Consider the following 27,130-nt stretch of genomic DNA (forward strand, 5'->3'; position numbering starts at 1 on the left):
CTGCAGATGCGAAGCCGAGGCTCCGGGAAGCAGGCGCACAGTGTCAGCCCGTCTTGTCCCTCAGCCCCCTCACTCACTCCTGCAGGAGGCATGTGTGGACGTGGACGGCGACACGCTGACGCCGCATTTGGATGCAACAGCCTCCTTCCCAGCCTCCTCTCCATCGAGTCAAGGGCTGCCAGGGGGAGCTCAACCCCAACCCCGCCCGCCACCCACCGCTGTTCCTGGCCGCAGGGACCCCTCTTTCCTTGGCTCAGCCCCAGATGCGCCCTGGGGGTGCCCCTTGCTGTTCTGCAGGGAGGCGCTCTCCTGAAAGATGGAGCCAGCGTACCTGTGGGAAGCAGGGCATCGGGTGTCCCCTTCTGGGTTCCCACATGTCCCAGCCTGGCGCCGGACTGACCTGGAGTTCTGGGACGTGGTCGATGACGTCCTATCAGCCGTGGTGTGGCTGTGTGGCTTTTCCGAATGCTGCCCGTCCATGTTGGGGTGCGGTTTGGAGAATCCACAGCCCCAGCCTCCAGCTCTGTCCTCATGCCCGGTGGGGCAGCCCTATCTCTGTGTCTCCCCTTCCCCCGCTCCAGCGGGCCCTGACCTCACCCTTGAGGTCACAATGGTTCCAGTTCTGGGGCGTTTCCCAGGGCCAGTGCTGTGGAACCGGACACTGTCCTGGGCACAGTACGTGTGTATTGCTGATGTGGCCTTGGCTCAGCCCTTCTGTTTCTGGCTTGTGAGGAACCCTGAGACCAAAGACCTGGCTAACCCAAGCCTGGATTCCTGACCTAAGAAACCATGAGATAGTAACTGTGTGTTGTTTGAAGCCGCTAAGTTTTGGGGTCATTTGTTACGCAGCACCAGATATCTGATACATGCTCCGTACCAGGGAAAAGTGGCAGAATTAGGTTCTTTATGAGCTCCCCTCCCACAGGGCCATAGTCCAGATGCAAGGCTGCAGAGAAAGCGGGTCCCAGCCCGGCCCCTTGTCCCCATACTCAGCTGTTGGAGGCTCTACAGGTGGGGTTCATGAGTGGGGGGCTGAGGGTGAGGATGTTGCAGGGACAAGGGAGTGCTGGGGCTGGGACCCGCTGCCGGGCAGCTCCCTGCAGCCCCAGGAGCATCTCCCTCTGCCCAGCCAGGCCCTGGGCTCTAGCACCTGTGGCCACACTGTGCAGTCAACCCTGCCTTCTGTAAACAGCCATGTGTCTCATAGACAACAGACAACCACTGCTCACCCCTGAGGCCATGGGGGCCCTGGGGGTCAAACTCCAGCTTTGGCACTGCTGGCTGGATGACCTCTCTGAAGCTGTGACCTCTTTCTAAACAGGGGCTGGCAATGCCTGCCCTCCCCCAGGTGGTTCTGACATTCAATCTGCTTTGCTATGAGCGGTGCTTGGTGCAGGACAGGTGCCCAACACGGTATAGCTGCTGGGCATTGTGGGCACCTTCACCGGGTCTGCCTGGGGTTAAACCTCACACCACTCCCATGGGATGGGTGTCTGGATTCTCTGCAGTTGGCAGGGGAGGAGACAGGCTGGCAGAGGGCGAGGTGAGTTAGGACAATGGTAGGTTTAGCGAGGCCTCCGCAGGTCCCCGGCGCTCTCTGAGCTTGTCACCTTGAGTCCTACACCTGACCACAAGCCCAGGTGGTGGGAGCTGTGATTCTCCCCAGGGCTCAGAGGTGAAGCCACCCCTGGGGTCACTCTGAAATGGAAGGGTCTGCATGGACCCTGGTTTCCTGGAAACCCTGAGCTCAAGTTCCTCCATGCCAGTGTGCCGAAGGGGAGTGCTAAGAACTAGGCCCATACACTCATTCGTGGAGGAGGGTCCCCAGAAAGGCGGATCCTGCTAAGCTGCCAGAACAGACTTTTGGGAGGAGCGCCCCTTCTCTGAGACTCGTCCTCCGATACCTCTGGGGCATGTCCTGGGAAACTTTCTGCTTGGTGGCCTTGGTCAAGGGTGTGCTGGAGTGGCCCCAAAATGGCTCTCACGATTATTATTAAGTTTTCAGGAATGTGGAGAGTTGGTTGTTAAATACAGCCACAGAAGCTCATAGTTAAATGCATTGTATTAAAAACAGGTAATAAGTACCCCAAACTCATCACTTCCTGATTATTGGACTAGATTTCACTGAGCCCTAGGGGTTATTTGCAGCTAGGGACCTACCTGCGGGGAGTCACCCCGCACCTCTGCCCACTCGGGGCGCACTGCAGCCACCCCGGTAGCGGGAAATCAGCCGTGGTGTGGGGACTTCCACCACGGACACACACAATGCCTCAAGCAGGACCCTCGGTTTTCTTCAGAGAGCTCCTTTTCAGATATTTGCCAGGCTGATTGGGCAAGATGGTCCAACCAGTCTCTCTTCCACTTGGGAATTTGGAATTGGGGCCAAGAGTGAGACCTTGGGGCTGGGGGGGGCGAGGACTGCCCATCCCCCCCTTTAGGGGTCCAGGCAGAAAGGAGGAGACAGAGGAGGAGACAAGCCTGGGGGCCTCGCAGGTTCTGGCCCTGACCTTTCCAGGGCCCCTTGGGCCTTTTGGGTTCCTGCAAGGCCCTGATCAATGAATGGCGCGGCAGGTTTTCTGCAACCTCGTTTCTGGGGGAGAACTTTCGGCAAGTCCTGGCCAGGTAAAATGAAGGAGCTCTTCAGAGGTGGCGCACTCCTGTCTCTGCAGGCTTTAGGGGAGGCTGGATGCCCGGGGAATTCGAACATCACACCGGGGTGGGTGGGAGTGGACGAGCCTTCTCTGTGGACCCACCTCCGCCCCAGGGGACATGGGGAGGGTCACCGACTGAGACCTGGGAGCTGGCGTTTGTCCATCTCTCCCCACCCCCGCCTCGCCATGAAAATGGCAAGATGTCAGGGTTGAACCGCCGCTGGCTGGGTCATGCCACGTGCCCGTCTCCCTCCAACCTGCCAGGAATTAGGGAGCCCTATTGGCACCAGAGACACTGCCTCTGCTGGACGTGGGCTTCCAGCCTGCTGGCTGCCTCTCATAGCTGGGTGCGCTCACCACCCTGGATTGGGACGAAGCTCAGAGAGGGTGGGAACCGGGCCGGAGGTCACACAGCGGTCAGGTCAGCGGTGGAGCCCCTCACTCCAGACGGGGGTGCGGAGGCGGCCTGCTGACCTTCTCGCCCCTCCTCCCCCTCCTCCCCCCTCCCCCTCCTCCCCCCTCCCCCCTCCGACCCCCCGTAGGGAGCAGGCAGGCGGGGCCTGGGGGAGGCGCCCGCCTGTGCCTCGCCACGTGGCCGGCAGATGGCGCTGCGGGCCCAGGCAGGTCTCGGCAGCAGCATCCCTGCCGCTCTCCCAACCAAGCAGCCCTCCCAGCAGCCCTCCCAGCCCAGAAGGCGTTTGGGGAGGGGACCCTGGGGCAACCTAGGGGTGCTGACACCACTACCCACCTGGAGGCGCCAGCTCGCTCCCGCCTCCGCGCCTCTGCAGGGCTCCCTTCAGCTCCACTCCTGCCGGGGACCACACCAGGGGATGCTCTTCCTGACCCAGAGAGGAGGGGGCTCACCCGGGGCTGGCAGTCCAGCCCCTGCCCTGCTGCCCAGGCCCCGCCCCTCTGCCCCCACCCCCTCCCTGCTCCCAGCTGCAGCCAGGTCAGCCTCTGAGGCTTTATGTGATGCCTTCCCCTGGAATGCCCTTGACAAAGATTCTCTGCTTGGTCAGGCTCTGGAACCTTCTCCCGGGCCCATCTGTGCCCTCTGGTGACATCCAGTTTTAGCAAGAAGCCCTCACCCTCCACCCCGGACAGCCCTCCACATCTGATCAGTTTCCTCATCGCTCCCACGCTGGACCCCCGAGTGACTCCGGAGCGCTGGTCCCTACACCTGTTGTGAGGGGAACAAATCCATCTCACCCTCTTCAACAAGTGTTCTGAATTTTTTTTTTAACACCCGAACCCTCCCCACCACACCCCTGCTTTCCTGAAGAAACCCCTTGCACTCCCCTATTTGCCCTCAGAAACCCCCCACCCGAGCCCAGGTCACCTCCTCTGTGAGGCCACCCCTGCTTTCCCTGGGCTCCCTGCTGAGGTTGCTTCAACATGAGCTCATCTGGGCCCCTCTGGGAGGTGGGACTGGGGAGGCTGGGGTACTGACAGCAGGTGCCAGGCGGACAAGTTTCCCTCCACAGGACCCTCCCCCAGGAGCACAATGGCCCCATCTGACCACCTGGCCTCCTCTCAGGATGTTTAAACCCATTAAGCACAAGAGGTCCAGCCTCAAGTGGCTTCGAGTGTGGGGCCAGGATCCCAGCACCAGGCTCTAGGTCTTCTCACAGCTTCTCTTCCTCCGCCGGGCTTTGGGCTCTGTGGCTCCAGTCCTGGCTCCAGCACTTTCTGGATCAGGGAGTTACTCTCTTCCCTCCCGAGAGCGCCCCCTACAGGCCCCTGTGCTCCGCGGCCCCTGGGGTCAGTTGGGTGCTGCCAGCCCACCCAGGCTCACTCTGCTCTGCCCATGCATGCTGGCGCCCTCCCTGTCCTCCACCACCTGTCACTGCTCCTGATGGCCAGGCTCTTGGGGGAGCCCCCCTGCGGGCCCTTGGCTCATGGCCATGGTCTCCACCAGACCCTGTGCCCCATGAAGGTGGAGACCCGTTCTCCCTGCTGAGCTCCAGCACTTAGTAGGTGCCCGTAACATGCCTGCCGGGTGAAAGCAGCAGATGGGCTCCTCTGTGGAGGCTGCCCCGGAGGGTCCCGCTCCTTGAGTCAGCAGAGGCCCCAGGTCCCTGCAGGTGTGCTGCCCGGGACACGCCCTGTCTTCCAGGGTCCACTCCTCTTTCCACACTCCTCTCTGAATCTTTCACAGAAAAAAGCGGGGAAAGGTTTTCTCCTCCACTTTCTGAAAATGAGATTTTAAAAATAACTCGGAGGCGGTGACAGCGCCAGGAGGGGATTATCTGGGGGTTCAAGCTGCGCCGGGCAAGTCCCGCAGGGCCTGCTTGCCTCTCCCGGCACTGCTCGCTCCCCCGGACACCCTGGCTGGCCTGTCAAGGAGACAGGCACCTGCATCTCTGGTGACGGGGAGGCAGAGAAGGGAAGACATGCAGCAGGAGCCCTGCTGAGAAGGGAGGTGGCCGAGACCAAGGAGGTGGTGGAAGGAACGCTTGGGCTGTGACTCCCAGCTGGAGAAGGGGACTGGCCCCTATTGGTCCCCAAGTCTTCTTGGTGCTCTCCCTTCTCCGGTGAGCTCACTGCTCACCAGCCACATGGCCTCCTGGGCTAGTTCTTGTTCCTCAAGCACTGTGTCTTTCCTGCCACAGGGCCTTTGCATATGCAAAGGGTTTCTCAGACCCTCTTTCTCCCCCCTTCACATGACATACTGTCCTTCCTTAACCTCAGCTTCAATGTTATTTCCCCCAAGAAGCTGTCTTGGACCACAAGATAGTACATGGGGTGTCCCCACAGCCCCTGCCTCTGCCCCAGCTCCCTGACAGTTTCCTTCTCTAGCCTTATCACAATGGATAATTCTTTTATTTACTGACTTAAGTTGTCTTTTTCTAAAAAAATATTTTATTTATTTGAGAGAGAAAGACAGAAATAGCGAGAAAGAGCATGAGGGGAGAGGAGAGGGAGAAGCAGGCTCCCCACTAAGCAGGGAGCCCGATGCGGGACTCGATCCCAGGACCCAAGGATCATGACCTGAGCTGAAGGAAGACACTTCACCAACTGAGCCACCCAGGGACCCCTTTGACTTGCTTTTTATCTATCTCTCCAACTAGACTGCAAGCTTCCTGAAGGTGAGGACTGGGGAGCAGAGGACACTGTTTCCCCACCCATGTCACCGGGCATTTCCTCTTGCTGCATTTCAATGCCAGCCTGTCTTCCTTGAGGGGGCTCTGAGGCCACTGGCTGAAGGTGCCAGGGCATCAGCTGGTGGGATGGAGCCTTGGTGGCTCCGGGGAGAACCACTTGCCCGGTAACAGTCCAGATCAGCCTCCTTCCATCCCCTACAGTGTGCCCTGGGATGGCTTCTCAAGTGACCTCTTGTCCTCAAATGATTTGCCTTAAGGTCTGGTGGGCGGCTGAATAATGGCCCTCCAAAGATGTTGATGTTCGAGTCCCCGGAGCAGGGAATTGTTATCCTGTACAGCAAAACAGGACTTTGGGGCTGGGATTAAGTCAGAAAGCTTCAGATGGGGAGATTATCCCAGATTTTCCAGGCGGTCCCTTGATGCAATCACACGGATCCTTCTGAGAGAGGCGCAGAGGGAGCTTTGATACACAAAGAGGAGGCCACGTGACCACAGAGGCAGAGAGTGGGGCGATGTGGCCGCAAACAAGGAATGCCAGCAACCCCCAGAAGCTGGGAGAGGCGAGGAACAGATTCTCCCCTGGAGCCTTTGGAGGGAGTGCGGCCCTGCGGACCCCTTGATGCTGACCCTGTGACACTGTTGGTGGTGATTGTCACAGTAGCCCTGGGGAACTAACACAGTGCTTGGGGGAGCCCAAGCCAAGACCCCCTGGGCCTGTCTGCATTCTTGCGGCAAGCTGGAAGCTGTCCCTCCAGATGCTGGCACCTGACGGCTCAGGTGTGGGCTACATATCCCAGCCTCCCCTGCAGCCAAGAGGGCCTGGGGACCCAATTGGCCCCTGAAGTTAGAGCGTCCAAGTGCAGTTTCTCCTCTTGTTCTTACAAGGAAGCTGCTGGCCCCGGATGGCCTCTGGCCCCTCCTCGCAGCTGGAATGCCATGGGGCGTGACCTCCCACCAGGGGACACTCGTGAGGGGGCAGAGTCATAGCTGGGGGGAGCCCGCACCCCTGGGGTGTGGAGGCTCTGGAGCCGAGCTGCTGGAGGCCTGCCACAGACACTGCAGGAGGGATGGTGCTCCGTGTTCCTGAAGCTGCCGTACCGGGGGCTCTTTGTCACCGCCGCTCCCCTGACTAATACACCCTGGCCGAGCGGCCACGGCGTGGCAGGTCCTGGTCCCCAGCGGTGCCCAGTGATGCTCTGTAGAATGTCAGAAATGGCATTATTTTCTCCTGTGGTAACCCCAAGCTGTGGATGGCTGAGCCACCCCCCAGCGCTGCCGCCTGCCCTGAGAGCTGGTGTTCAGTGGCCCGTGTGGCTGGAGCACGGGATGATGGAAAACAGTCCCTGTCACGTGAAACACAGGCACCCACTTGCCCGTGGCTGGCTCTCGGGCCTACGGCTGGCTGTGCTCTTGCCGCACGAGGACCGTGAGGGCCAGGCCCTCAGCCTGCATGTCCAGCCCCGGGCCTGGCTTGACCAGGGGCTCCGGAAGCGCTGGTGGGTGGGAAAGGGCTTGTGCAGGAGGAGGGTACTGTGCCTCGTGCGGGGGCTCACGGGGCCCTGAGTTACTGCTTCTTGGGACCCCACCACGCCACTCAGGGCCTGGACGTCTGGGCTGGAGGCCGGGGCCCGGGAACACTCGTCGGGGCTGGTGCTCATGCCGTGGAGCTCCCCGGCCCTGAGACACCACGGGGGAAGGAGAACCTGCGCTCTGGGCCCACACTGGAGGGTGCACGGGGTGTGTGGCTCCTACCCTTGCAGCTTCAGAAATACGGGGACTCTGTTCCGTGTGCTGCCTGTCCTCTCTGCTGGTGAGTGTCAAACGCACTTGCAAGGGCTTGCAGAGAAGAGCTGGGGAGGGTTCCAGCCTTAGTCCCATCAGCTCAGGGACTGGAGGTTCTTCAACCGTGAGATCCTGTCCCGAGGTCGTCAGGAAGCCCGTCCGCAGGGATGGGGGCCGTTCTTTGTAACCCTGTCGTTGCATTTCCGGTTCCGTCACATTATATCATCCCTCCTCTACGGTACACTATTTTTTTTTAATAAAGATTTTATTTATGTATTTAGTTACTGAGAGAGAGAGAGCATGAGCGAGCGGGGGGAAGGGACAGAGAGAGGGACTCAAGCAGACTCCCTGCTGAGCACAGGGAACCCGACACAGGGGCCCATCCCACGACCCTGAGATCAGGACCTGAGCCCAAATCAAGAGTCGGACGCTTAATTGACAGCCACCAAGGCACCCCCCCCTTACACTAATTTTTTCACTGAGGTGTGTAGGCTGCTTCAGCCCTGTTTTATGGATGGGGAAACTGGGGCCCGGGGAGGTAATGTGGTTTGCCCAGCCTGCAGTGAGCGTGTTTAGCTTAACCCAAGGTCTCTAACCAAGGAAGGCACAACCCCCATGTGACTTCCAGTGGGAGGGCCAGCTGGGTCTTGTGGGCCTCTGAGGTGTACGGAACAGGCAGAGAGGGCTTCCTGGAGGAGGCAGCGTGAGCTAGGGCCTAAAGGATGAGTGTGAGTTTGCACTGTAGAAGAGATGTGGAGATGCAGGGGCCAGGCTTCTGGAAGACGCCCTCGCCAACCCAGTCGCTGTGCTCTTCCAGCAGACAGTGGGCTGTGGTAATGCACCGCCCTGGGCGCGTGTGACCTTCAGTGCACTTGGGACAGTCTGAGCTGGGCATCCAGCCCTTTCCCGTCTTCCCCGAGTACGGACACTGGAGCCCCCTGGCAGGCCGCAGTGCTGGGGAACATGCCCCACCCCCCCGGGCAGGGTGAACCCCTGGAGGGCGGGGTGACTTCGAGGCTGTCCCCCAGTGGTCAGCACCCACCATGCGCATGTCATGGGCTACCTTCCTTTTGACGGCTCCTGTCCCCGCTCCCTCACCAGGGCTTGGTCCACTTTGAGGGAACCTGAACCCATCAGGTGCCCTGAGGCCAGGGGCCTGGTCTGACCCATTTCACGGGACTACTGGAGTTGCTGAAGACAGGGCTGCTGATCCGCAGACCCTCGGACCCCGAATACTGGTGGGATGCCTGTGGGATGGATTTTGGGCTCTGATGCCTTGTGAGCATGCCCGATGGGCGTTGTGGACACCAGACTGAGCTAAGCGACAGGGGAAGAAGAGGCATGGGGGCCTTTGAACCTCGGTGGGTTAGTGGGGAGGGGCCCAGACGTGTCTGAGTGCCAGGGTGGGGTCGGATGGTTCCTGAGCAGGGCCAGGTGAGATGCAGAGGTGTCGGGGGAGGGAGCCACCAACCCCCCTTTACCCTTCTCCCTCCCGGCCCCAGGCCACTTCCAGGTGAGGCCCCTTTAATTGCAATGTTCTCTCTCCCCCAGAAGGCCCCTCCCCTGGTCTCCTGGGCAGCCAGGTAAACAAGCCTGATCCCCGGTTGCTGACATGGCTTCCCCTCTTTCGGGGGACCCCAGCCCAGCAGGTCTGCCCCCTCCTCTTGTAGCCACTCCAGGTAAGTCACATGGTGGGGGGAGGGATGGAGGAGAAAGGGGTGTCCTTGGCATTTAGGGCTCTGAGAATGTGGGAGAGGAAGCTGCCATCCCACCCTCTCTTCCTGCGGGGGAGCTCTGCCAAGGTCACGCAGCGGGACAGGGCCGGGGGTGGGGGGGGCACTGACCTCACCCCTAACATTCCCTTCTTCCTGATCTCCTCTAGGACCACTGCCCTGCAGCCCTCCCAGGGGTCCTGCAGCCCTTGGACCCCTGAGCCTCGAGGTGGGCCAAGGGTTCTCCTCACTCCTTAGGGCCCTTCCAGATCATTCTCTGCCCCCCTCCCTCACTGCCTCCTTAAAACCCCAGTGCTGGATCCCAGGTCCTCAGAAGTACACACCCATTACCCCTCCTGGAGAGGGGCAATCATCCACCCCCTTGAATCTGGGACTCTGGCCCTGCCCCTCCCTCCATCTCTGCGGCAATGCTTTGTTGATGTCTTCCCTTACCCTGGCCCCTCAGTTCTCCAGACTCCTCTGGAGCATCTTGTGCCCCTTTCCCCAACCCCCACTTTCACCCTTGTCATGCCCTTGGCCTTGTCAGCACCCGAACTGCAGCCTGGCCTTGACCCCATTCCCCAGAGTCTCTCCCGAGCTCAGGCCCTCAGAGCAGGATTCCTGCCCTCCTGGGCGAGCCACAGTCCACTGTTTCCAGCACGTTCTGCATCCTTCCACCTGCCCTGCCTCCCTCCCTCCCTCCCTCTCTTCTCACCCAGCTCTGCCATGATCATCACACCCGCACACACACCCGCACACACACACACACACACACACACACCCTCTTTCCCTGGGCCCTCTGTGTTTTATTGTACCAGCCTGGCAAACCCCCAGCTCCCCGCCCACGCCCCGCCTGCACCCATACAGCTGAGCCGAGCTGGGGATAAACTCACCCGCTAATGCTCTTTAAATTCCTGACTGTGAGCCTGAGGGGCCTTGGTCTTTGCTGGCTCCCACCGCATCCCTCCCTCTGTCCGGTCTCTCTGGCTCCAAGTGCGCCCCCCTCCCACTCCGCCGCTGGCCCTGCTCCCCCTTTGAAGACACTAAAGCCATTGGAAGAGGACTCCCACGGGTCCCCAGCACCACAGGCACCTGCCCACCTGTGTCTGTGCCCACGGCTCTTCCACCCAATCCCTGCTCTTAGCCAGGAGGAGGAGGAGGAGCAGGGCCAGCAAGGCCGACATTGCTGCCTGCTCAGGGCCATCCCCCACCCTCTCTCTCCAGTAGCGTGACATCCTCTCCCCTTGCTAGATCTTTCCAGCAACATAAAAGCATGCTGTTGCACCCTGTCTCTTGACCCCACTTCCCTTTCAGCTACCTTCCTGTTTCTCTGCTCCCCATTTATAGCAAAACTCCTCACAAAGGTTAGTTATACTTGCTGCTTCCCCGTCTCCCCTCCCACTCGCTCAAGAGCCCACTGGAACCTGCCCTTCCTTCCCCGGCACTTCACTAAAGCAGGTCTGCTCAAGGTCACGGATGACCTCCTGCTTGCCAGACGGGGGGTCAGCTCTGAGGCCTCGTCTGATGGGACTTACCAGCATCTCTGGGCTGAGCAGCGCCCCTCCTCCGCGCCTGGCCCCCAGAGACCCACGCTAGGCTTGCTCGTGCTCCTGGCTCCCTCCCGCATCACTGCCTATTCCTCCTCCTCTCCCTGACCTATTGACAGCGGGGGCCCCAGACCCTTCTCTGTTCACGTTCTGGCCCAGTGGCCTCGTTCAGCTCCATCTCCCAGGTGTCTAGAGCTCCAGCCTGGAGCCTTTGCCCCAACTCCAGACTCCCAAGCTGACTGTCCTCTACACCTCGTCCCTGGCTTGTCTAGAGGCCACCAGCACCTGCCCCAAATCAGACTCTTGACTCCCCACCCCATCGCTCCTCCTTTCCTCCAGGTGCTAGGGTCCAGCATCTTCCCCTTTTCTCCCCTCCCCTGCGCCACCCTTTCCATCAACAAATCCAGTCCTTCCATCCTCAAGCCACGTTCACAATCTGAGCGCTTCCCCCTGCAGCTGTGGTTGAGCCACCAGCCCTTCACCCGCATTCCTGCCCGGGCTTCCTCATGGTCCCCTTACTGCTGCCCTTACCACCTCACCTGTCTGCACCACAACGATCAGCTCACCTGGCCACACGCAAGGCAGAAGGTGGCACTCCTCTCATGTGGCCAGGGCCCTCCCCTCTCCTCTCCTGGGGGCAGCATCCAGAACTCCTCTCTTCTCTGCAGCTTTCTTTCATTCCCAACTCACGGCAACACCCCACAGCCCTGTGCCACCCACTGGTACTGAAACCCAGCCGCTCCCCCAAGAAGCCTGCAGGGCAGGCAGGCGGCAGGATGGAGACAGGACCCTTCAGCCCAGTGGTGGGAGGCCCCTGCCAAGGCCACCTTGGAGCTGTCCACGGTGCTGAGCACAATGGCTCCCTGAAGTGGCCCCTCTGGCCTTGTCCACGGCCCTGCTCAGAGCCGCGTCCGCCCCCTCTACCCCCGGGGGATCGGTGGCTCTGCTACAGCCATGGGGCTGAGCTAGGAAATCACTCTCCAGTGACAAAGTAGGTTCTTCAATGCCATCTCATTTGTGAGGGTGGCAGAACAGGCTTGATTGTTCCCAATTTTTAGAGGGAGAAACTGAGGCACAGGAAAGTTGATGTGCTCCCAGGGGAGGGTGTCCAACAGACACAGAACCAATTCACCTCCCAACCTGACTCCTCTATCCCCTGGGGCTGCTTGCCCCTCCCCCTGGGTCCCAGGGTCGCTGTGCCAGGCTGGGAACCTGTTGTCACCCCCGATTCCTCCCCACCTCCATCCTCAAGGCCTGGCATCTGGCCTCTTGGTCTCCTCCCAGCTAAGCACTTCTCCTGGCGGTGTCCTTACCTCATCCTCCCCGGGGCCTGATCCGACCTCCACGCTGGGCTCCCACAGTCCATTTTCTGCACAGCCTAGGATCAGTTTTCAACAGAGAGTGACCACATCACGCCCTTCCCCAACCGCTACTGTGAGCTGAGCCCAGGGTCCAGAGCTTGTTCAGGAGGCCCTGACAAACTCCCCAGGCTCCTCCCTGTCTGGAACTTTCCGCCCAAGCGGTGCTGAGCGGCCTACTCTTGTGGGCAGCCTTTGGCGCCTTTCTGCCCTCTTAGTCTGTGGGCGCTGTCCCCTCCGGAATTCGCCTCCTGCCTCCCCTGTCAGCCCCGGGGTCCCACCTCCGCCTTCCAGGGCCAGCCCCGAGGCAGGTTCTCAGGCTCCCTCACTCCCTCCTCGCTACCCCCCCCCCCCCCGCCGGCGGCACCGCCCGCACGTGGTCACTTGCCCTCTGTCACTCCCGGGGCCCCGTGGGCCCGGCAGGTCCCGCCGCGCCCCCGCCCCTGGAGCCCCCGTTCCCGGACATCTACGGCGGCGACGCGCAGCTCTGGGCGGCGCACTTCCGCGGCATCGGGCGCGCCTACCGCGCGCTGGGCAAGGAGGACGACTTTGCCATCCGGGTGCTCACCGAGGACTTCACGCTGCCCTTCCCGTTCGCCTGGCCGCCGGGGCCCGACCCGGCCCGCGGGCCGCTCTTCTACGACCCGCACGACCGCGCGGGCTTCGACTTCCTGCTGCGCGGCCCAGGCGCGCCGCCCCCCGCGCTGCTGCGGCCCCTGCACGCCACGGCCCAGGCGGCGGTGCGCAAGCGGCGCCTGGAGCGCCTGGCCCTGAGCTACGCCAGCGCGGGGGCGCCCCGGCCCGGCCTGCTGCTGCTGGCGCCGGGGCCCGGCTCCGGCTCCGCCTTTCCGGGGCCCGCGGGGCCCGAGGCCACCACCCCCGGCGGCGCCCCCAGGCTGGGCTAGCCCGCGCCGCACGCTGTCAATAAAGAGTTGCTCCGCTTCAACCAACCAGGCTCTTTGCTGGACACCCCCGGACAGGCGGCGAGGGCGGGACAAGGGGCTGACCCCGGGGCCAGGCGTGGTCACCGGTGCTGCCGGGGATCCACACGGGTCTCCAGCGGAGAGTGAGTGACGAGTGAAATCCGCATGGCAACCGGGGCGGGCTGTCCGAGGGACCCGACCTGGGATGGGGGTGGCGGCGGCCTGGCGTCCACCCGCAGGGCCTACACCCTGGGATCCTAGCCCCAGCCCCGTGGTGGGGAGTAGCGCGCCCATCCCACAGGTCGGGACACCGAGGTCCTGGTTCCTGCAAGGAACATCTGTGATCGGTCTGTATACCCAACTTCCAGTTCAGTGGTGTTTCCTTTTTCCAAGACACAGGGGCTTCGGGGTCTGGGGAGCTGGAGAGGCAGAGGGAAGGGCAGTAGGTGCAGGGCAGAAAAGGATATGGGGAGTGGAGAGTGCAGGGTGGGTGGCGGAGAGGACATGGCAGGGACAGGGCCGCTAAGGCAGGAAGGCCGCATGGAGCAGTCCCCAGAACGGCTGCTCCCCTGCCGCCCTCCCTGTTGGCTCTGGGGAGAAGGGGTGCCTCCTCCTATGCCCCCCAATGCCTCTTGTGAGCCCGGAACAACCACGGGTGAGCGAGCCTCCTCCGCGGCGACAGGCCTGTCTACTGTGGGCCGGCTGGCGGCTTCCTCCGCAGACCTGGGGACCAAAGGCTGAGGTTTCTTCTTGGGCGCGTGGGGTTGGACCCCAGGTGTGCAGGGGAGGTCGGCGCGCTGGGAGGGTGCATTCTCACTCCAGTGCAGATGGAACCAGAGTTCTTTTTTCCTTTCTTCTGATCCGGGAGTTATTTATAGCTTCCCAGTCGTGGGCAGAAGTGGTTTTTCCAGAGCCTTGCTTGGCTTGCTGGAGAACCAGTGACAGGAAGTGCTCACCTCTGGAAGAGAAGTTTTCTCGGCTCTGCAAGAGGGGTCTCCAGCTTCCTCCTCTCCCACTGGTGGTTCCCTTAGATCCCCGCAGGACTCCAAGCTCCTTGCACCCATGGACTTTGTCTTTTCCATTTTATTGAGATGCACAACAGTTGCTTTGTAATATGTATGCATTTGGCTCACAGTAGGGCGACAGCAGTAATGACGTTAGGTATTGTACATCCTATGTTGTGTATTAATTGTTTAGGTACACCCAGAAGTGGTCCCTAAACGTGGACTCGAGTGCACTTTATTTGCGAGGTGACACACTGGTGGAGGAGCGGGGAAGTGACAGAGAAGGGAAGGAAGCCCTTAACAGGTGTGGTGCCCAGGGACTTAACACTCTGGGCAACTGGGGATCCCCCCAGAGCTGACGCATGCCCCACCCCAGGGGCAAGGAAGCCAGGGGTTTATAGCTACCTCCTGGGGTCGTTACTCTGACGGCTTTGCTTGCCCTGTGGGGACTGAGCTTGCACCTCTCCCAAAACAGCAGAGATGGAGTCACCATTTAAAAACTCTTGAAACAAGCTGGCAGAGTAGTTTTATGACTGCAGAGAGTAATGACAAAAATTTGGGGTTTCTGTTTAGTATTTAAGTAAAACATTTTCTAGAAATGTATTTTTAATATAGTTTATGACAGTATTAGGGACAGACTGGAAATGAAAACGCTGGTCCTTTACCACCACTAGTTTGAGAGGCATTGACCTAGGGCACCAAGACCCCAGATGAGTAACTTAATAAAGACACTGACGTGATTAAAATAAAAAAGTAAAACATGGCAATAAGTGCCAGGAAGAAAATGAGTAGGGACAGACCATATTTCACACAGGGTGGTCAGGAAGGGTTTCTTGGAGGAGGTGGCGTTTATACTGAGGTTGGAAAAATGGGAGGAAGCAGTCAAATGCCTGCTGGGGGAGGGTGCTCCAGGCAGAAGGGAGGGTGCGGGCAAAGGCTGGGAGATACCAGAGCTTCAGCTGTCCAAGGGCTGGAGGCAGGGGCTGCGGGGCCAGGGCCCAGTGCACAGGAAGGGAGCTGCCGGGACCGACCAAGAGCCATCTTCTTCACAGGTGTGTGGGGTTCTCAGTTCCAAAGCCTTCCACAATCACACCCTCATTTCATCCTCATGGCACTTCCATGGGGTCGGCAGACAGCTGAAGACACGGAGACCTAGAGAGGGGAACGGGGCTTACCCGTGTATTATTAGAACTCCGTGTTAAAACCGTGGCCAGGCTCCAACAGGCTTAAACTACAAAAGGTTCAAAAACGGTTCATATAACTGGAAGATCTAGAAGTAAACTGAGCTTCAAGGTAAGGTTTGATCCAGGATGCAAGATTTGATTCACTCAGTAACATGCCTTAACTGGCTTAAGGCTGTGTTACCTGAATCAATCCCCATGGCCAGGGTGTGGGGTTCTCTTGACTGGATTGTAAGAATAAGGCCTGGAGCACTGTGAGCCTTGGGGTAGGGCAGAATGGAAGGGCTGATAGAATGGAATGACCACCATGTCCATCTCAGCCAGGAGATGTGAGCACTAGGATTTGGCCCCAGGGCTGACATTTCCTGCCAAACCACACATTTTCTCTTCCAGTTAGATATGTTGGTCCCATGGAGAAGCATGGTCAGAAAAATGAACTTCTACCCTGTAGTGTAAAGCGGGGTTGAAAGTCTAATTTGTTTTTTGACACCAGCTCGGTGCTGGCTCCACTGCTGGGGCTGAGTGTTCAGGGAGGAGAAACACTGCCTACATGAGGAAGCTCGGGGGTTGGGGGTTAGGACAACACCCTGCCTGCTGTCCCTGCAGTGAGAGTGTGGGCAGTTGCAGCTGGGACTCAGCTTCTTCTGCCTCTCTCCATCCCACAGGGGGCGCCATGGAGCCCTCATTTTGCCCTTTTTGCTCTGGCTGCTGGGATGCTCGGAGCACATTTGTGCCCAATTGCCCTAGCTTTCCTTAGGCATGATCCTCGGGGGCAATGTGCCTCTCATGTTTGGCTTCACTGTCTTCCTCATTTGGCTGGCTTTTGAGTCTTAGGAACTGGAGCTAGAATTATAAGAAGAATCGTTTTTGTAAATTGGAAGGAAATGCCTGGATCCAGGTGGCAACACTTCACCCCACCTTCCTCCCACTGAGTTCCCGGAAGATCTGCCACCTGAGAATCCGGCTGGGTGGTGTGGGCTGGACTGTGTGGCTCTGGTGTCAGGGGCCTACCCCTGTGATGTTGGGCACTGGTACTCGCTGGGGCAGCAGCGGCTATAGCCAGGTTTTGGGGAGCACAGGCCTTGTGGGAATACTGAGTCTCTCTTCTCCTGACTCGGCAGCCCTTGGCCAGCACTCCTTCTGGGGCTTTGGGTTGTGGGTCCTCCTCCTGGGCTGTGGGAGGATGCGGGTCTTGTCGGTCAGGTCCCTGGGCCCTGCCTGGCCCACGGTGAGAGCCTGACAGGGAGAGGACAGTGTTTCCACTGCGACTGTCCACTCTCCCACCGTCTATCCCTCGTCCCCTTGTGTTAAGCCAGGGTGGCCGCCCCTCCGCTGTCCAGGGTCCTGCTGCTGCCCCTGGGGCTGAGGCTGCCTGTGACTGTGTCTCCTGCAGAGCCTGGGGCCCACCTTCCATTCAGGGTGCAGGTGGGGCCTGGGGGAGAGGTCAGGATCCCGGGGCATTGGTTCAGAGCCCCAAGGCTGGGGTCCTCTCCCTCACAATCTCCACAGGCTTTCCCAGGGAGACAGGGGCATCACGCCCTTCTGTATTCCCTGTTAGATTCCTGGGCTGCTGAGAACAGGGGTCGGGGCAACCCCCCCACCCCCGTCTCTGCTCCACTTTCCTCTGGAACAGACTCTGAGGAGCAGCGAGGATGTTTAATTAATTGCAATTACAATCTTCAAAGGAAGCTGAGAGTTGAAAGTTGTTCCTAATTACTGTGTTATGATGTCGGCCTGCTCCCCAAATTGATTGTGTTAGAATTTCCGATAGAGGATTAATTGAGTTGCCGTGAGGACCCACTTGTGTCCCTCCCCCTTTTAGATAACGCCCCTGTTCGGCCTTGGAAAAGGCACTGGCCTGGAATGACAATGAAGGCTGGGCCGGCAGAGGCTGTAGGCGGCCGTCTGGATGAAGAGCTCAACGCCAAGGTCAAGGCCATGGGCGTTGGCGTGGGCTGGCCAGATCGGCTCTGGGTGGTCACTCGCATTGTTCACCGATGTGACTAGTGCTGGCCACAGAGTCCTGGGCACCATGAGGTCTGTGACTTCTAGGACGTTTACTACCAGCATGAGTCCCTCTGCCACAGTGACCAGCTCCTCCACCATGCCGAGGCCCAGGGCTGGCCTGGGGGCACCTGCAGCGGCTCTTCCTGTCCCAGGGTGGGGGCTGGGAGCAGAGATCACACATGCCTTCTCGTGGCGGCAGGGCACTAGTCTGGCTCTTGGGGATGAAGAAGACTTACTCCTCGTGTGTGTGGCCCAGGTGTGCGCACGGGACCCAGACAGACGCAGGCATCATGTTTCTGGTGGCAAATCAGGAAATGTGTCTGAAAGCTCCCTTAGGTGTGTGGAGTGACAACGAAGGAAAGGTTGGGAAGAAAGGTCTGGAAGGTCTAGAAAGATTGTTTGGCTGCTGTGAGTTGAAATAAGTTTGGGGGCGGGCCGAGCGGAGGCCGAGCTGCTGGGAGAATCTAGGCAAACCTGCTGGAGATCAGAGCTGAGTGGGTGGGCAGCAGGGTTTCCTGAAGGTTGGACGGGAAGCAGGGGAGGAGAGCAGTCAGGGATGCCCAAGTTTGGGCTGGGGCAGTGGGAGGGATGGAGTTTCATCCACAGAGGTGGGAGTCCGCTGAAGGCCTGCAGGCTAACGGGTGTGTGGGGGACACAGGCTCAGCACAGAAGGAGGTCTTGTCTCATGGTGGCTGAGTCACTCACAGCCCAGGAGAGGTGCACCCGCAGCCCCTCGGCTTGGTGGGCCCCTGACACTTGTCCGGGAGCCTGGTTCTTCTCTGTGCAGTGGGGACTGTCCCTGGTGGAGCTGCTGAGGCCCATTTCAGGCCCTAATGCTGAGTTAGGGGCGATGAGTTCTCCTATGGCCCTTTAATTACCGAGCACCAATGAGCCCTGAAATTACAGTAAGAAGAGTTGCTGACGGCTCCAGCAGCCCTTCTTTCCCCACCATGGGAGAGTTGACAGGAATCTCGGGGCCTGATGGGGGCAGGGGAGGGGTGGCTTCCAGCAGAGGCCAGGTTAGGTTCCACCTAGGAGGCCAGGGGCCAGGAGGCTTCCAGGGTTCTGAAGTTCAGGTGTCACTGGGCTCACGTGGGCCCCAGGAGACAGGTGTGAAGGCAGGGTGCAGGGGGTGCCCGGCAGCATCCCAGCCCCAGACTAGGTGAGTCCCCAACATCCCCATCTTCTCAGTTGGGGAAACCAAGGAATGCCACAATGGCTGGGCGGAGAGTGACCCAGCAGGCTTCTGGCTCCAGCGTTGTGCTCCCAAGGATGGCCCTGCATGGTGGCCAAGCTCCCTGACCTCTCTGAGCTCCGGAGTCCTCATCTGCGAAGTGGGGTGATGGGGTGTCTCCCCACGGGGTGGGGTCAAGCCATCATGGGGGCCGAAGGGGCCGATGTGTGTCTGTGTTCAGCCCAGGTGTGGCTCATCCAGGTCTCGGCCCAAAGCCTCCCCGTGGCTGGGTCTGACAGTGGGGAGTTGCCGGGGTGGGCCTCACTCCCCTGACCCCGGTCCTGTCCGCAGTCACGGCCACGCTGCATCTCAGCCCGTTCCCAGGCCAAGAGCTGGGGCTGGAAGAAGTCCCAGGGAGCCTCCCCCACTCCCCTTAAACGCACATTTGTTCCAGATCCATGAATATGCGATTGTCGCCCACCTCCTCCCGGGGACTATGAACTTCCTCTGCTTCTGTGGTGAAGCTCTGCATTAATCACGGCTAATTGCTAGCGGGACTCGTTTATGTCAAGAGCCGTTATTCCTGGGAATAAAGGGTGGCTCCTTTCAGGAAGCTTGGCGTTGCCCGGGAAGGAGCCATGCCAGACCCGGACAAGGCCCCCGGCCCCCCGCCCGGCCCACTTCCAGTGGCCCCAACCGCATGTGCCAAACGCGGGGCCTCTGGCCTTGGCTGAATCTTCAGGGAAATGAGCACATCCATCATGTTCACGTGTTTTTCTGAAGTTGTTGTGAGTTTCCTTGAAACCAAGGAAGGTTTTTTCTTTTTTTCCTTTTTCTGGCAACAACAGCTGGGAATACACTGACACTTTCTAAAAACTGTCACTTATTGCTTGGGGACGGGGCAGGGGAGGAGCCATGCCTGCCAAGCCCCGGGCCCAGATCTGAGCGTGCACACCAGGCTTCTCCAGAGGTCCGTGCAGGGAGGCGGGGGCGGAGCGCGTCTGGGGCAGGTGCGGGGCAGGCTCCCCAAGCAGGACCCAGAGCCCTGATCAAAGGGACGGCGGAGAGGACTGTCTGCTTGTGACTTTTTACTGGAGCATGTGTTATTGGGTTTATTAACAGGAATATCGGGTCCCTGTTTTCTTAGAATCAGGGTGTGTGTCTGATGCCTGTTAATCCTGCCCGAGGCCACAGCTGTGGAGACTGGGGCATGAGAAGAATGGGTGTGCTGAGCTCCGAGTGCCGTGTGCAAGTACTGGCGTGTGTCTGTGCATGCACCTGTGTGCGTGTGGGCCTGCTAGTGTGGATGGGTGTGTCTGTGCATGCACCTGTGGGCGTGTGGGCCTGCTAGTGTGGATGGGTGTGTCTGTGCATGCACCTGTGKGCGTGTGGGCCTGCTAGTGTGGWTGGGTGTGTCTGTGTGAGCACAGACGTGTGTACACGCATCCACGTGTGTGCATGCGTGTGTGTCTGGGCATCTGCGCCCGCTGTGTTTTTTGTATACGGTTCTGGAAGCTTCCACCCATGCAGCCACTCTCTGTTGGAGCAACTCTCCGAGCTCTGTGATTCGAGGACCACCGTAATGATGAGGAAACTGAGGCCGAGCGGGTTTGGGGGCCTTGTTTGGGGCTCCAAACTTGTTTCCATCCCCAGGGACAGCTATGTCTGCAAGGCCCCCAGGAGGGTGCAGAAGAAGCGGAGGGGTGAGTGGGTGCGGGGAGCTCACTCAGTGCGCGGAGGGGGGGCCCTCCTGCCTCCCATTCCCCTCATCTCAGCCTCCCTGCCTCCAAGCTGTGTTCCTGGGTGTGCTCTGCAAGTCCTGCCTGTGGCTCACGGGTGAAGTGTGGTGGCTGTCCTCCCTGGATCTGCTCCCCCCCCAACCCCGTGGCCCTGGGGAGTCTCTGGCTCCTCCCCCTCCCCACCCCCACCCCAGGAGCCCTAGCACCTCCCTGCTCCCCCTCCTCTCCATCTCTCTGGCTCAGGCGGTCTCTGGATCACACCTCCTCTAGGAAGCCTCCCTGGCCCCTCCCGCACCCCAGGTTGGGATCCCCCAGGGCTCACTCCCCAGGGAGGTTGCCAGTCTGAGCGACTGTTGCTCAGCTGGGTGCTGTCGGCTGCTGGCAGGGCTGAGTTGGTGTGCAGATGCTATGTGCTCGCATGTGTCGGTGAGGTGAGCTGAGCTGCCCGCTAGAACCTCAGACTGGGGTAGGAGCCCCACCCCCCTGCCCTCAACGCTGACTCCGCCCCCCACCCCCGCCACATCACTGGGCGATGGCAGACAGGTTCCCGCTGTGGCCGAGGCTGGCTGGGGGTGCCGGCTTCCTCTCCGTGATGGCTGAAGGACCCAGATGCCAGTTCCCAGCCACAATCAGTGCTGTGGGTGTGGCTGGGTGGGGGCAGCCTACATGCCACCGAGGCCAGCCAGCCAGCGCCTGACCTGCCCTGGGCCTGCAAACCACCTGAGGGCAGAGTGGGGGTCCTCTCTGTCTGCATGTCTGTCCTGAGACAGGGAGCTCGCCCTGCGGGTGGAGGGGCCTGGAGGAACCAGCAGGGCAGGCACAGGCAGCAGGACGAGGAGCAACGGAAGATGCCCAAGCCTGGCGAGATGCGGGCAATCCCCGGGGCCTGTGCGGGCTGGGTTTAGCACGGATCCCTGCTCCTCTGGGATCAGATCTCTGGTTCTGGAGCCAGAGAGGCAGCAGTTTGGGCAGGAGCACAGACCTCCCTTTCAGGGGCTCGGCCACAGCCCGCGGGACATGGCCCAGCCCCCAGGTGGCTCAGGAGGCCGGGCAGCCCTTCCCCATCCTGGAGGACCATTTGCAAATCCCTTTCTGTGGGTCCCCAGGGCCACAGCCTGGTGAGAGAGTGGATTCCTGCCCCGTCCACAGAGCTGGGCCCCAGGCCGTGGTGTCCCAGCATCCAGACTGGGCCAGTCCGGCTTCTTTCGCTCCCTGTCCTCCGTCCCAGCCCCATCGATTGGCGAGGCTGCCCTGGCTCCTTGCCTCTCATCAAACCCCATCCTCCCGGGAGAGAGCCTGGGTCTCCGGGCCAGAAAGACGCAGCCTCACGCCCCCGTGTCTCCTCTCCACAGTTGTGCCGATCCGGGCAAGTGTCTTCCCGGGCCCAGCTGCCGGCTCCTCATCTGTGTGCTGGGATGAAGTGAAGTGAGGTGCAGAGGACCCCCGGGAGGACCGGGTGGGGAAACTGGTCGTGCCGCTCTGCTGGGAATCTCCAAGTCCCCAGGCAGGCTGGGCCACCTCCGCGCACTTCGGAGTCTCAGCTAAGGACCAGATGGCGTTTTGAGCATTTTAATAAGAGCTATTTGCAGTGTTGCTGCCATAAAAAAAATCCTGCTTAATGAGCAAATGCACGTCGGTAGCGAGTTAAAGGCGCTTGGATGTTTTAAATATTATGTACGTTGTGTTCGTGTTAACAAACCTGATTTTTAATTACACCTTCCCCTGCTGCCTGGCTAGGCTCAGGGTAGGGGAAGGGAGAAAAAAATCAGGCAAAACAAGTGTGGTTTGCTGTCAGGAGTGACAGCCAATTCCTTGAGATCTCTCCTTAGCTGACACTCCACTGACGGCCACATAGACACGGAGCCTGGCAGGGATGCCGAGTGGCGCCACTGAGCCCATCCCCCCTCTCGGTGAGGCCGGAGCCCTGACCCCGGCCGCACGCTGACCTCTGACCCAGGTCACGTGCTGAGACCTGCCCCTGATTGGAGCAAGCACCCTGATCCCTGGTGAACATTGAATCCAATCCTGGTCACGTACTGAGCCCTAATCCCAAACACTGAACTCTGACTGTGGTCATAGACTGAGCCCTGACTTTAGTCATAGGCTGAGCCCTGATCTTGGGGACCAACTGAGCCTTGACCCTGGTTATAGACTTTGTGCTATTCCTGGCAATGTCCTGATCCCTGATCCCAGCCATGGACTGAGCCTTGATCATGTTCACAGGCTAAGCCCTTACTCATGCACTGACGACCTCAGCTCCTTCTGCTGGTGCCCCAAGGGTAGGTAGGCTGGTGGGTCAGGGCACGCAGGGAAGTCCTGTGGGCCCAGGGGGGAGATTCGGGCCTGCGGGAGCATGCTGCTGGGATGGGCTCCTTTGCTGAGGGCTGACGTGACTCCCAGCTTTCCAGGCACCCAGTGTCTTCCCACGCTCAGTCCACAACATTCCCTCCCACTGCTCCGTGAAGGTTCCGAGTCCCTCAAGAACCACGTGATCTCGTCACAGGGGTCAGATGGCACGGTCGCTGTTGTGGTGTGTCCCTTTGGTAGGCCCATGCGTGTGCGCGCTGCATGCTCCGCTCCCACCAGGGACTATCTGCTCCCTCTTTCACAAACGGTAAGATGGTAGCTTTGCAGGTGAACTGCCCCCATGTCAGGTCGGCCTGGCGGCTGTCTACTCCACCAGGACTGGAGCAGGGTCCTGTCAAAGTGGGACGCCAGGATGAGTGACTCCCAGGAGGCCAGGCGAGTCAGTGTTGGGATGAGCTGAGCAGGGAGGAGGAGCCGACGAAGGGAGGGGTCTCATGGCCACCGCCTTTGTTTAAATGTCGAAGCGTCTTAACCCGTCTTTCCGGGGACGTTCTGCTGTGTGTGCAGCCTGGGGCAGGGGAAGGGAGCTGCCTGCCTGGTCTATGATGGCGGGCTCTGGGCAGAGAGGCTTCTGAAGGCTTCCCTTGCTGGCTGTGTGAGCTTGGGGAAGCTACAGAACCTCTCTGAGCCACTGCTTCTTCTGCTCGAGGGTATACCTGCTTTCACGGGGTGGTCGTAAGTGTGAGAGGGCATACACACAGAGCCCAGCACTGGAGGGTCTCAGTCTGTGCCCTGGGTCGTGCCTGGGTCCCCGGCCCCCAAGTGCGACAGGATGGCTGCTGGGGGCTGGAGTTGGGGACTTCCCTTCCCCCAGGTCGGGGAGGCTCTGGTACGATGCTTCCTCCTGAGGGCAGGCCTTGTTAGGGAGAACGGGCTTTCTCTCCGACATCACTGTGACCATCGGTCTGGCGGGCTCCTTGAGGGCAGCAGGTCCTGTGAACTTTGACCCTGGCCCCCGCAGAGAGCCTGGCACAAGGTGAGTCCCCAGGGAGGAGTGGGGGTCGGGCGGGGCTCCCTCTCTTCCCTCCCTGTCTGCTACTCCTCCCCATGTGCGCGTGCGAGCGGGCCCCCCTGTGGCCAGCAGCAACCGCCGGTGAATTTAGGACGGGATGTTAGGTCCTGTGCGGCTGGGACCGGCCACCCTGGGCCCTGGGCTCAGTTCTTCACGGCAGTGGACTCGACCCTTCCGTGGGCATCTACTGAGCACCTACTCGAAGCTGGCACGGGTTAGGACATGCCGCGGACGAGACGCAGGCCCTGCACTCCCAGAGCTCATGCCCGGGGCTAGAAGACGTGTGGTGTGTGTCAGCGGACGCTCCGGGACAGTGGTGGAGGCTGGGGGGGTTGTACGGAGGCTGTAGGGGGCTCGTGATGATGTGATATTACAGCTGAGCCTCAGTGGGGAGACGGAGGCACTGGGGACCTGGCCTTCGGGTGCAGGGGTGAGCAGGGCCAATGTCTGAGGGGGCCCCGGGGCCTGGGTCCAGGCCCGTGTGTGGCACTGGGCTCGGCACCGCCAGGCACTGGCTGCATTTCCCTATGTGTAAAGGGGGCATGAACTCGCTCAGCAAGCCCCTCCTCCGTGCCGGGCTCTGTTCCAGGAGGAGACCAGAACAAAGATCTCTGCCCTCCTGGAGCATACCTAATTCCTCAGTTCTCAAAGTGTGGCCTGTGGAACCCCGAAGGGGCCCCAGATGCTTTCAGGGGACCCACGAGGTCAGAACCGCCTTCAGTCACTGCACAGAAAGGTTTGCCTCTTTTGTGGTGACACCTGTGCAGGTGTGTGCAGGTGGTGAAGGGTGAAGTGACCGACAGGTGGGCGCGGTCCTCCGCGCACGGACATCCGGTTCCCAGCACCACACACGCATGCAGAGCCCAAACCAAGGTCGCTTTCACTTCCCATTGCCTTCGGGGATGCAGGGGCAAACGTTCGTCAGTCTGGGCCTGGAGCATAAGTGTGTGTAAGGGTCCTGAGTTACGAGCTCAACTAGTGTCCCCCCTCCCCTGCCCCGGAGAACAGCACCCTGCTGGCTGACCGGGTGTGGCCTCAGCCCTGCCTCTGTGGCCTGCGTCCGGCTGGGAACCAGAGGGAGCCGGGGACAAGACCTCTGTCCAGGGGTCCTGCACTTGGGCCCGACTGCCCAGCGGCCCAGTGGCCCTAGTGGGTTCTTCCCCGCCGGGACCCCCTTCTCTCTCTCTGGAACATGGGAGAGCTACACTTTCCACTGAGGGCTTTTTTGAAGGCCAGAGAGTGTAAAGTGCCCAGCATTTATAGCGGTTCTGAAAATGCCCCGATCATCGCTGGGAATGATCGCCTTCCCACAAACCTTATAAAACAGGCCCCCATATGTCTGTTTTTAAGAAACTGGGACTCAGCGAGCCGAGAAGCCCAGGGCCCCACAGGGAGCAAGGACTGTGGCCAGGTCTGTGATCCATTTCTGAGGGCTGCCTGGTGACCCGTGGGGTCCCCCTACACCTGCACCCCAGCCTGGCCTGCAGCTCAGGCCTCCACAGAGCTGATTTCCCCAGTGACCCCCCCTCAGAGCTGGCTCCCTGGCCGTTGTCATGAGAACTGCTCTCTCACTGCCGCACACGGCTGACGGAGGCCGGGGCGGATGGACAGAGGGAAGACAGGGCTGAATGAGCCAGGCTGAGGGCCCAGGAGGGGGGTGGCTTCTGGGTGGGCCTGGATGGGCTGGTGGTCTTTGTGTCAGACTCTCATTGTGCTATAGGAATAAAGAGGGGTGTGGGGCTGACCTCAGTGGGAATGGCCATTGTGAGCAGTTGGAGTGGGACTTCTGGGACTTGATGGTGCCGTGTGATTTCAGCCAGGGGCCTAGGAACCCCCGAAGCTCACCCGCCAATCGCTGCACTCCATCCCCACAAGGGATCAGGGGGTAGGGAGGGTGGCAGGGTGAGGACTGGGGGGCCACTTGGCGGCCGCCGCCCAGGTACTCCGTGACTGAGCAGGCTCAGGGCAAGGCGGTGTGGGGGCTGGGGGGTTGGACATGAGCCCACGTGGTCAGGGAGCCGAGGGCACTGAGGTGGGGGCTGCGGGACAGAGGCGGCCACGGGAGGCTTTGGATGGACGTTTCTAAGGGTCACCTGGCTACGGAGATGGGGGGCCCAGAGTAAGGAGGCAGCAGGAGTGGGGTAGGGAGCCCCCCGCCTGGGGTGAGGCTCTACAGAGAGGGAAGGCAGCAGGACTTCCCATGGGGGGGGCGGGGCTGGGACAGCTAACGATGGCTGGGGGCTCCCCATGACTTCTTCATGGAGGTCTCTCCCTGATGGTGGCCTGGAACTAGGCAGGGACCTCTGGAATGGACAGACAAGGGATAGGACGGCTTCCGGGCACTGATAGAAGGGGTCAGAACCTGTGCACTGACAGACAGTTGGATGGGGGGTGTGCTGGAGGAAAAGGGGCCGCCCTCAGGGCCGGCACCCCACCTGGCCTGGTGGGGCAGGAGGTGGGAAACGCACCTGTACCCCTGGGGGAAGTCCTGGACCCCAGATTCCCCACAGCAAGTCCTGACGGTGTTTTCCTGCCCCCCCCAGCCCTCAGGGGCCACTTCCAGCCCCATCTGAGCTCCAGACACCTTTGGTCAAAACAGGGGGGCTGGCCAGCTTGCCACGGTTGTTGGTCAGTCAGCCGGGCTGACCCCAGAATCACGGAAGATGGGGCTCCTCTTCCTCCTGCCTCTGGGCCCAGCTCACCTAGGGCTCTGTGTTGCTGTGGAGTTGAGGCCACTGCCCCAGGACATGGTCCCAAAGGCAGCCTGCATGGTGTGAGGTCACTGGGTCCTGTGTTGGCTCTGCTGGAGACCCAGGAAGTGACCGTGAACCCTCGCTGCCCCGCAGGTGGACAGCTGCTGGTGAAGGGCAAGAAAACCATAGCCCTTCCAGCCTCGTTTCCTGGAATTTCAGGACATTTGAGGGGCCTGCAATCCAACTGCCCCTCCTCCTGGCCATGATGGGGCAGGGCTGGCTCATCCCTGGGCGCCAGAGCTGCTGGAAGATTCTCTCCCAGAAGAAACACGCTGCACAAAAATAGCAGCCTGGCGCCAATGAGCATATGCTGCCTCCAGGGGGTGGCGGGAGGGACGGAGGCCCGGTGATGGCTCAGAGCTGGAGGCCCTGAAGCTCCGGGGGAGGGTGTCTGTGTTGCTGGCACTGACGTGGGGATGGCAGACGGGGGCTGCTGCTTGTGAGGCACCTACTGTGTGCCAGATGCTGCCGTAGGTCGTCAGTCGCTCCCCAAGGACCCGCCAGGCAGGTGCTCTTGTCCTCTCCCCCAGGTGAGCACACCTGTGCAGAGAGGCCAGGTAACTGCTGTGTCACAAGAGGAAGGGGTGGAGCGGGGCTGGTTGGCCCGACCCCAAGGGAGATGGCGTGATGTTGACATGTGTGAGACAGACTCACTCACCACCCATCTGTCCGTGCATCACCCACCCACCCATTCACCATTACTCATCCATCCATCCATCCACCACCTATCTGTCTATCCACCCATCCATCCCCCACCCACCCACCCATCCACCATCCATCCACCCATCCACCCATCCATCCACCCATCCATCCATC

The 27,130-nt window shown here is 60.5% G+C and overlaps 2 protein-coding genes across 15 annotated transcripts in view; one reads left to right on the forward strand and one right to left on the reverse strand.

Moving 5' to 3' along the window:
- Window positions 1–771, reverse strand: part of LOC112823703 (maestro heat-like repeat family member 5) — a 70,659-nt gene extending 69,888 nt beyond the window's left edge. For 11 of the 14 annotated variants that reach the window (XM_073893285.1, XM_073893289.1, XM_073893288.1 and 8 more), the window contains exon 1: window positions 332–771. In XM_073893285.1, coding sequence (XP_073749386.1) covers window positions 332–480 — 149 coding nt within the window. In that variant the 5' untranslated portion in view covers window positions 481–771. The remainder of the gene's footprint in view (window positions 1–331) is intronic. The other 3 variants (XM_073893287.1, XM_025871528.2, XM_073893280.1) reach the window with 1 other exon arrangement.
- Window positions 772–9,098: 8,327 nt separating this feature from the next.
- CUNH8orf90 (chromosome unknown C8orf90 homolog) lies at window positions 9,099–13,059 on the forward strand. Its single transcript, XM_073892676.1, has 2 exons — window positions 9,099–9,216; window positions 12,578–13,059. Exons 1-2 carry the CDS (start codon window positions 9,150–9,152, stop codon window positions 13,057–13,059), a joined length of 549 nt encoding a protein of 182 aa, XP_073748777.1. The 5' UTR covers window positions 9,099–9,149.
- Window positions 13,060–27,130: the final 14,071 nt, after the last annotated feature.

This window comes from Callorhinus ursinus, unplaced genomic scaffold (genome assembly GCF_003265705.2).
Source record: "Callorhinus ursinus isolate GAN/ISIS: 27379988/994484 unplaced genomic scaffold, GSC_fseal_2.0 scaffold5, whole genome shotgun sequence".
Lineage (NCBI taxonomy): Eukaryota > Metazoa > Chordata > Mammalia > Carnivora > Otariidae > Callorhinus > Callorhinus ursinus.

What these genes read in the sequence shown, in the direction of transcription:
- CUNH8orf90 (XM_073892676.1), top strand. Translation starts at nt 9,150, where the DNA reads ATGGCTTCCCCTCTTTCGGGGGACCCCAGCCCAGCAGGTCTGCCCCCT. An exon ending in TCCTCTTGTAGCCACTCCAG is followed by an intron (nt 9,217 to 12,577) that starts GTAAGTCACATG and finishes TGGGCCCGGCAG; the next exon opens with GTCCCGCCGCGCCCCCGCCC.